The following is a 9,758-nucleotide window of genomic DNA, read 5'->3' as shown; positions in this document are numbered from 1 at the left end:
GCGCATGGAGAACGCCCGCTCGTAGCGCCGGCGTAGCGGATGTGCCTGTCCCTAATACGTGACCTGCAAGAGACCGCAGAAGTTCCCCGCCTACCATCCTCCCTTCCCCTTCCCCCCTTCTTCCCCTCCCCCCCCCCCCCCCTTCTCTCCACCTCCAGTCAAGAATGTGCGCACCCGCTGGCTGGGAGCAGACCCCCACCCGTCACCGTGTAGTTTGAGTGCGTTGCGTATCACTGGATCTAACTGGTTAGACCCAGAACCGCGCGATACCAGACCGGATTAGCGCGGGTCTGAACAGTCCACAAGTTTAGAACCGCGCGGATCCGCACTGGAACCGCTCCGATCTGACATTTTCGTATGGGAGACTACTTCCACAAACCCCTGCATGCAAAACTGCGCGCGTTACACTTTGGGGAATAGGTGGCCAGGGAGGAGAGTGGCATGGTTTCGGTTTCAATCGACACGTCGACAAGAGATCATACACAGAGTGTGGACTATTAACGGCCGTTATCTCATGTTTTCTGGTACCGAGAGTGTCATTTTTGGTCTCTAAACTAACCTAAATTGCCAGACCTCGAAGCTTTAGCACAAACCCGAGACGCGTAGCTTGTCCTAACACATGATTGTTGTATTTTTCTGCTCGAGCCTTTCAATTAGCGTTTCGAGGTACGTGAACGAGCCAGTGCTGGGAATCTAGACGCTGCAAAGCTCGGGGGTCTTGGTTGTGTACGAGTTAACAAGCTGTAACAACCAATATTATGCATACATCGAGCTCGCACCTTTATATTAGTGTGGCTGGTCAGGAAGTTCTTTTTTTTTTGTGTGCGTCCATAGAGTAAATATAATTTTTTGCAGTTACTGCTGAGTACACGAGTTAAAGCTCGGAGGCGCCATTTAAAAGCTCAATTTGAACACACTTCTTATTTCTTATCTGTACTGATCCGCAGCAGTGCACGAAGCGAAGTCCCCACCCGCTTGCATTCCACTAATATTTAACATCGAGTATGCGCATAAAGTTATCTTCCAATCATATAGTCACTTTGTCACTTACAAACCGTTTTAAGAAAGCAAAAGTCGAGCGGTTTTGTGAAGATTGTCGCACCGTTCGCCGGAAGTGCGCCCGACGGGTATGGACCACTACGCGGTGCGAAAAACGAACGAAATTATTTAAAGAGCATTTGACGGTTGCTAATGGCCATAATATTTGTTATGTGTTTGCTTTCTTTCTGAATGAGTATGCCGAAATAATTTCAGACACACCGTTCAGACACAGATGTTGTGAGTCAGGTAATACTTGTCCAAAAAGGCTTAGCGAGGAGTAGGGGACGCTTGTTAGAGCATGGCCTCCGATATCCCGAAGCGCCATGGTTTTTGCCTTCGTCGTAGCTAGCTGAACTCAGCGTTCGCGAAAGCTGAAACTCGCATCAGCATAAAATTTGAGTTGGAGATAAACGATGAGACGTGGAAAACATCATAGTAACTTTTGTGCAGTAGTGAGGTCGAATTCATTGCGTTTCCTTAAAAGTTAGTGCGTCAAACCTGGGCTCAACTTTGATACTCATGTGATGGTGCGGCTTGCGTTTCGCCCAATAAAGTAATAAGAAGCGGACGTTTGGCAAACAAAATACATGTAAGTCTCAAGGTGACAAAATTTTAGTTGTAGTTCATCGGTACTAGACGGGATTATTGAAATTGACGTCAAAAATGCATTCGTGGGGTGCGGTGACTAAGCCACGTCTTACTACGTTTGCATTCGCACGCGCGAGTGTTTCGGGAACAAATGAAAGTGCCCCGGTCTTTGTTTTGTATAGCTCGAGAATCAGTGTAGTGTACATTCGTGAAAAGTCAGATAATTGAAAACGCAAGCAGAGCATTCGATCACGGCGTGATAGCATGAAATGAAGCTGATCAATCGAAAGCGAAACTGAGTGGCCAACTAGTTCTCAGGGTGCACTACGTGGTAGAATGCAGCTATGGGGCGCTTCGATATTCAAAGAAGTTTATTCAAGAAGATTGTAAGTGCTGTGATATGGAACCGCTGGGGGACGTCGTATAGAAATTCTTTGTTTTGCGATATTCCCACACAAGTAAGACATTTACATTCCCGCTCTGATTGTTTGTAGGGAGAATTTATTGTAAACACTAATTTACTGAAAGCTGAATTTGTATGTACTAGTGGAAGTCATAACGGGGTAGAAACCTTCTCAACAACGTGTGTACTGGGATGGCACTAAATGTATATTCTTTAACGGCTTATATTTTTGAGAGTTTTTCGACATAAATTAATCTTGAGCCGAAAAAATAAATATTTTTATTGACTTCAATACGCTTTTGAACGACAAGAGCAAAATCAAACCTTCATTTCCATGGGTACACGTGTTAAGTAAGAAATCATAAAATGGGCAAAGAAAGGTAGTTTGCAGAAAATGATTGCTGCTCTATGGGCCGAATCAAGTTTTACGTGCCGCCAGGATAAATATAAATACCTCTGAATTTCCCACCAAAGACGGAAGCTGCTTGGGCCGGTATCTTTCTATCTGGAAGCCTGCATCAGTGACGGCTTCTTTCAGTACGTCTTCGGTAAGGTTCGCATGAGGAAAATTAAAGGTTCCTACGGGATAGCTCTTTATGCCACCGGCGCCGATAATGACAAGCAGACCGCCGGGTTTCACGAGTGGTGCAACGTTGCAAATCACCCTTCGGAAAGATTCGTGGTCTGCTGCGGCCGCGTCCAGGCATCCATTGGAAATAACAACGTCGAAGGTTTCCCTGTGTTCCATTGGGAGCACCCCGGGCTCCAGCACATCGCAGGGTACCACCTTCCGGATGGCTGACCGTGTGCGCTCGATTATTTCCAACGCTCCCTTCTTGATGTCGCTGGAAAGCGGGACAAAGAAGTGGTGGTCAGTTCTTACGCAGTTAGGCATTGTGAAGTTGAGTACGAATACGCGCAGAAACATCGTAAGCATTAGGGGTTAAGGGCTCCTTTTTAAGCGCTTCGGGTGAAGTTATTCATAGAGTCAAAAGACGCACCCCACGTGACAGTGGAGTAAAGAGATTCTTCGAGTCAAGAGATCGAACGGATCAAGATAGTCGATTGGTGCAGATGGTCAAAACGAGTCAAGAAATACGCAGAGCCATAAGACCTATAACTTGTTAAAGGTCGACACAACAGTTGATTAGATTTACGCGAGACAAGTTTACTATTAGTGAAAAGGCGACAAAAAGAGAGTTTGCCTTACAGGAAAATCATTTTTGATTTTGCTTTTATCTCTCAATCACGGTTTTTGCTTTAAAGCTTTGGTACTTTAAATTTTTTAAAGTTTTTTTAGACATTTAAGTAGGTCCTTTGTTGGGTATGATTAAACTATTCTAGGCTTCACGTGCTAGGTAGGGCTTGTTGGGTTTCACGGATATCGCTGATGTGCCTGGGCAATTTTGGAAAGCCAAGGCGTACACATCCTTCTCGCTTGCACATCTTTTCGTTGCACGCAAAACCCCGTTCAGATTTGTCCAATCTCTCACCGCTATGTACTTCATGACACACATCTCCCGCGCGGAGAGAATGCAGTGATTAGAGCGGTGTTGTTACTTTGAAGAATACTAGTGGCATTAGTGTCTAATTTATTAGGGCTATTCATCTTTTACTTGCACCACACGTTTTCAGCTTTCAAGTGGGACATAGGGTACATGTATGGGCAAATAAGGGGAATCTCTATGGGACCCAACCTTGCGCTCGTTTTTCTGTAATAATTTTTAAGCAGCTGCGGCTAAGCCTCTTCAAAACATACTGAACGTTGGCAGATTTAAAATATTTTGACGTAAAATTGGCTAGCCCGGCGCTGCTAGCTAGAGCGCTGATGCGCTCGAGAGGCAGTACGTGCTAGAGCGTGGATCGTCTAGCGAGATTGAATTAGATTCAGCCTGTCCTCAGCAAACCGTCCTCTCCGTGTATTATTACTTCTGCCCAAACATGCTCACAAATAGGTGGAGGTGCGGAATGACACCCCTGCGTTCTTCTTCGCCTACGGCTTAGACGCCTTCAAGTACCGCTGTCAGTCAACGCCAATCTGGAGCTGCGAAGACGCATTCTACCTAGGCTTGCTCAATACCATTGGTAACCCCACCTGCGGTCCTCCTGCCTCCACCCGCACAAGCGAGTGAAATTCTAATGCCGCTAATTTTCTCGCCCTCCGGTCTCCGAGACCCCGAGGTCTCTCATGGCTCGGTGACGAAGACATGGATGGATGGGCTGACTCCTAAGCTCGGTTGAATTTACGGAACCGCTGGGATGACCCAACCAAGCTCATAAATATATATATATATTTTTTTATCTCAGCGATGCTGCGAAGACGTGGCTCTTCAATTACGAAATATAAATTCTTTTACGATACACAATCATTTCCCAGAATAAAAAAAAAAAAAAAAATCGTCGTCCTCAAGGCTGCAAGGCGACTGCTCGCAAGAAACTCGCAACACGATCGCCCCTGCTCTCTGAAGGCTACACATCCTACATAACGGATGTATTCACTCTGTGCAGAAGAATCGATCCAAAGGTACCCGAAACAGATCATGTATGACATGTGCTTCAAAGGATTGCAGACGAGGCCGTCCCCCCATTTGTCCCGCTAAGGGGCAAATGATGAAGGCTGCGTCCACCGATTGCAACTTCTGGTGCATGATATACGACCCGTTGGCTCAAGAGTATCTTCTGCGAGGCGTACTTTCGTCAGTCCCGATCTGACGAAGTGCAAACACATTTTATTTTTGCGACAAAATGGTGACAAACACCACTAAAACCGTCAGATGATGGGGCATTTTATAGCATACGTCGGGACACTAAAGCGCTCAACTTGGCTGCCGGTCGGTCAAGCCGTATTTATTGAACGAGCCAAGCAGGCTCGCTTGAACCCAGCCGAAGTACTACCTCTTTCACCGGCTCCTTTTCAAAGCCTGAGAACCCACTCTCCCTGAGGTATTTCTATTGTTATTTCCTATATTTTGCCTAAAAGAAAACGAACGCCTATCCAATGCTGGCCTTCATCATCGGCGGTGGCAGAAAAGAGGTGAAGAAGACGTGCACGAGATATGAACATTCGGCACGGCTCTTATGGCAGCCGACTGCTGCAAATGTTTAATGTAACTAGTATCAAAATGTTCTTCTATTTTTACTCAAGAAGATCAGATGAAGGGATCTTCCTTTTCTCGCTATATGTAGTGGGCTTTTGACGTCACGTGGCCAACCCTTGTTGCCCTAGGTAACGTGACGTGAGTTTCCCCGCTACATTTAGTGATTAAATTGCCGCTTACGGGACCAAGACGTAAAACACTAGATGCAAATTGCCCCGATGCTATTTATTGGAAAAATTGATATCGTGTTACTTGACCACGACACAAGTGAAAAGTGTATAAAAGCGCCATAAACGACAGGAAAAGAAGAGTGGAAACAACACGAAGCGCACTCGCAACTGAAGTTTATTTAAAAAAAGCACATAATAGGGGTCATAGTGGAACGATTATTTGTCGCAACAATCGATGAAACTCCTTGATAAAATAAACTATTTTTCTGAGAGAGCAAGGGCCGGCTCCCTGACGCACTCATTTTCCTTTCCCCTAATCTAGAATGCCTAGTGAACTTGTCGGTACAGTTTATATTTCGCTAGAATCTTAACATCACGCAGAACTGGTGAGTATGTGCAACGGCGACAGTGTATGGCGAGATTACCAGAATCACTTGCTTTCATGACTGCCACGTGTTCGCGTGCACGAAATTTGATTCACCTACCCGCCTAACAAATGTACACGGAACCGCAAGTCATCAGCGGTATCTCGTACACAGGATGAGGATGATTCCTCACATGGGCACTCGTCCCAGGACGATTGGTCACAGGACGATTCGTCATAAAGGCACATTCGTCACAGGATGACTCGTCATGTGGGCAACTGGTCACATCGATGGGGCAGGGGACGATAGTAAATTGTAAATTTTAACAACTGTCCACATTCCCTGATGAGAAGTTTCCCGACTTCCCACTGTGACATAAACCAGTGGTTAGGAAAACTAATCTTACAATACTCATCCGCTTTTCCTTTCACCATATTACGAGTCTTCAGCAGGTTGATCTAAGTGGCTGGCTTGAACGAGCAATAATCCGACTGGCAGCCAAATCAGTTTTTACTTTGGCCTTGCATACGCCTCTTCGACAAAACCAATAAGTACCGGAATTCTTTCTGCTGCATATGTACGAGTACCCCTCGTGCAGCTGCATGGCTCCACCTCTTTCTGTTGCGATCACCTCCATCCTTTTTAATGTAGCCTGAGTAAAAAAATAGTCGCTCTTATATGGTCTCCGCAATTCACTGTTCGGGACGGACCCATAAGCTAAAACGTCTGTTACAAATTCTTCGACCTTGAGAAGCGAAAGACGTGCTGAGATAAAAGGTGACCCACTTTGTCAGGCCGAACCAACATTCAATATTCGGGACCGAACCAGAAGCTAAAACATTTGTTACAAATTCTTCGCCTTTGAGAAGCCAAAGAAATAGCAAGATATGAGGTGAGCCGCTTTGTCCGCCCGAACCAAATTGAACAATACATAATTGGGGGGACGAACTATTGTTGAACCAGTTGGCCGCGTGACGAGTCATCCTATGACGAATGTTCCTGTGTGACGAATCGTCCTGTGGCCAATCGTCCTGTGACGAGTGCGCATGTGACGAATGGACCGTATCCCCTCGTACACCAACCCCATGGCACACTAGTGTTTTATGCTGCACTTCTCTTTATCTATTTATTTAGTCATCAGCGGTATCTCGTTCACCAACCCCATGGCACACTGGTGTTTTATGCTGCACTTCTCTTTTTCTATTTATTTAGTTGAGGATGGGTGATTCTGTGGCACAGACGTACAATTTGCCGCAGAAATTTTGAAACGCTGTGGAACTTTCTTTAGGTTAGGAGACATGGCGTGCCACTCAGGAAAGGCCACAGGGTCTTTTATGCTTTCCCTAAGATGACCTGAAGGTTAAAGCCCAAGCGCCGATGCATTAAAGACAGACACATGATTTACATAACTCACTTTGGTTCCTCTTCATTTGCTTTGTCATCCTTCTTAATTTCACTGCCTCGAATTTCCCTTAGTGCTCACGTAAACACGACAGCGAACCTCCGAGGACAGCGCGCTCCCTGCAGATTTACTTTTGGTGTACTATGGAACATTTGTGTCGCCAAAGTTTTCTCAAGGTACACTGAACGATGAGACATGTAAGGCTTTTGCCTTAATAATTGCCGGTCTCGTTTAAGGCTTTTACCTTCCCTTTTCGTTTGCCCCTTTAAATTTCTTTATCAATCCTTCCGCAACCTCAGCCAGGGAGCTTTGTGGGCTGCCTTTTGAAAGCGAGAAATATGTAAATTAAAACTGTCTTATACATAGTGTGCGCAAGGTTTAAGGACGCCTCCTGGCAAGTGTCAGCAATGTCCTTTTTGAATAATTTTGAGTGAAGAGACTCGAATGGCAGGATGACTTTTTTTTATCTTGGCTCGTACGCACAGCATATGTGACCTTCCAGAAAGCGTAGGTTTAGGCCTAAGAACTGCAGTGAGTGACCTTTCTACACGATTTTTAGAGGTAAACCTCAAACCATGAGAACCTGGGAAAACACATCGAGCATTCCAGGTGCAACGCCGTACAACGATCGCTCTGCCATATCGCCAAACAAAAGGTAGTCGCCAATATACCTAAAAATCTTCATCCTGCTGCCGATCCCCAATGTTTCATCAATGGCGTTGTTACAATTACTTTAAGGGATATCGCACAAAGCCAGCGCGACACAAGACCGAACGGCTTGCGTTGTTTCCACTCTTCTTTATTTCCGTCTTTTTTGGCGTTTTTATAATTTCACTGTAAATCAACTAGCCCGAATTTTCACTTCGCAACAAGGGACATTACATGATTATATTGCTCTAAACATTTTTTATGATCCCCACTCTACGTGGGTATGGACATGCTTATATATTTGTTCAGTACACTACCAGGAAAGCAAATTACCTAATCCGGGCAAGTTAAGTGGTCTTAGCGACCAAAAGTGGGCGAAGGGGACAAAGGAACTAAAAGAGCCACAAGGAGTAGGTAGGTCTAATAAGCAAGCGACTGACTAAAGTGCACTAATGCGTTAATAAGTTGAGAATGTCAACATACCTTTTGCCTTCAACGGCAGCAATTTGCTCGGCAGCGTGGCTCCAGTCAATGGCGCCTTCTTCATCGTTGATCCACCTGTTGAGTTCCAGCCTGTTGCCTTCGACCAAGTCGCTCAGCACGATGTGCTTGAATTTACTGGAGGCAATGAGCGAGCTGAAAACGACCGGGCCACTTCCCACGTCCAACAGAGTCTCGCCCTGAATCAGATCTACGGAAAGCGGACGAGAATTTTATAGTGCCCCAGATTCATTGTAGAAAAACAAAAACATAATATCGCTTCAATTCTGTTGCAAACATGATCCTCGCGCAAAAACGTTATGCATTTCGTATTCACTGATTATGTGTCTTCTTATGCTCGGGTGAGACACGAAACATCTAGCCGAAAAGACAATGCGAGGTAGGGAAGTTACTTCGTTTCACAGCCAGAACTCTTTTGGGTTCTCCCATGATGCCCGCTCTTCACCAACGTGACGTCGTTATTCTACGCCTGCGCGTGTGTGCGCGTGCTACGTTGGACATAAAACGAGACTTTAATCGTGAATACAACGATTATCACTGAGATGATGAGCACGGCAGAAAGGAGCTTCAGGTACAGAGCCTCCAAAGCGAGCTGCCTACTTTCGACGACGCTTCGGCGTCCCATGCACCTCGAGCGCGCACGCGCAGCAAGAGAACGCCGACGGGCGTGCAGCGTGTGCTGGAGGCCGGCCGTTCAAAATGACAAGCCTTGCCTCTGTCGGTCGGTAAATTACACACGAAAGTAGCCAGCAAAAAATACGTGTTCTTCAATTGTAATCTCTGGGGTTACAGCTCTTAACTAAAGAAGTCAAGAATCCGAACGTTTTATAATTACCCGATTGAAAGAAATTGTGGAGTCGTTCTATTTGGGAAGAGGAATATTTCCCAAAAACAAGCTCATCCAGATATTGCCGTGGTAGAAACCGTTCTTTGTACGCATCTCTCAGGGCTTGGGATGCCATGCTTTCCACACAGTGCGAAGTGGAGACCCTGGAAGCGAATACAAAGTTTACTTAAAATGTATCGTTCGCTACTTTCGTATTTCTTGCATTGTGTAGTTCACGATAACTAGCAAGCTTAACTTTCATTTGCATCCTTACATAGAGTTTTGCTTTGTATAGCTCTCTACGCAAAATATTTTAAACATGTATGGAAGAAGACAGACAGTGGCTCTCTTCACCTTATTGTGGATAGTCCGTTGATTCTTTTTACCCTATTGTGAAGCATAACGGCGTTTGTTTGACCTGTGAGCCAGACATCTATGCAACCCAAGCTATCGGGAAACACAAGGACAGGCTTGGAAGATTAATAACGGAGTCCTATCCGATGACCCGTGATGATTTGAACATGCCTCGACTTTCCTTAGGTGAACGAAGACTGAAGTAAAGCATCTGAGGCAGGAGCTTAAGTAGTCAGCTCATTTTCTTCTTCTTCTTTTCCGAATTATTTGGTTTGTTTGTTTTTCTTCGTTCTTTTAGATCGTTTTTCTCCGGTACGTTTTCTCAATATATTTCAATATCTTTTTGAATCACAACCTTAATA

General features: G+C 45.3%; 1 protein-coding gene across 1 annotated transcript; it reads right to left on the bottom strand.

Moving 5' to 3' along the window:
• Positions 1-2,403: 2,403 nt before the first annotated feature.
• LOC115321342 (indolethylamine N-methyltransferase-like) lies at positions 2,404-9,443 on the bottom strand. Its single transcript, XM_040216340.2, has 4 exons — positions 9,397-9,443; positions 9,052-9,206; positions 8,199-8,406; positions 2,404-2,877 (listed from the first exon to the last, which is right to left on the bottom strand). Exons 1-4 carry the CDS (start codon positions 9,441-9,443, stop codon positions 2,451-2,453), a joined length of 837 nt encoding a protein of 278 aa, XP_040072274.2. The 3' UTR covers positions 2,404-2,450.
• Positions 9,444-9,758: the final 315 nt, after the last annotated feature.

Source organism: Ixodes scapularis, unplaced genomic scaffold (genome assembly GCF_016920785.2).
Source record: "Ixodes scapularis isolate PalLabHiFi unplaced genomic scaffold, ASM1692078v2 PGA_scaffold0__279_contigs__length_252992795, whole genome shotgun sequence".
NCBI lineage: Eukaryota > Metazoa > Arthropoda > Arachnida > Ixodida > Ixodidae > Ixodes > Ixodes scapularis.
This window is presented reverse-complemented; position numbering and strand designations above follow the sequence as displayed.

What these genes read in the sequence shown, in the direction of transcription:
- LOC115321342 (XM_040216340.2), bottom strand. Translation starts at nt 9,443, where the DNA reads ATGCTTCACAATAGGGTAAAAAGAATCAACGGACTATCCACAATAAG. An exon ending in AACGGACTATCCACAATAAG is followed by an intron (nt 9,207 to 9,396) that starts GTGAAGAGAGCC and finishes ATTCGCTTCCAG; the next exon opens with GGTCTCCACTTCGCACTGTG. An exon ending in GCTGCCGTTGAAGGCAAAAG is followed by an intron (nt 2,878 to 8,198) that starts GTATGTTGACAT and finishes CCCGCTTTCCAG; the next exon opens with CGACATCAAGAAGGGAGCGT.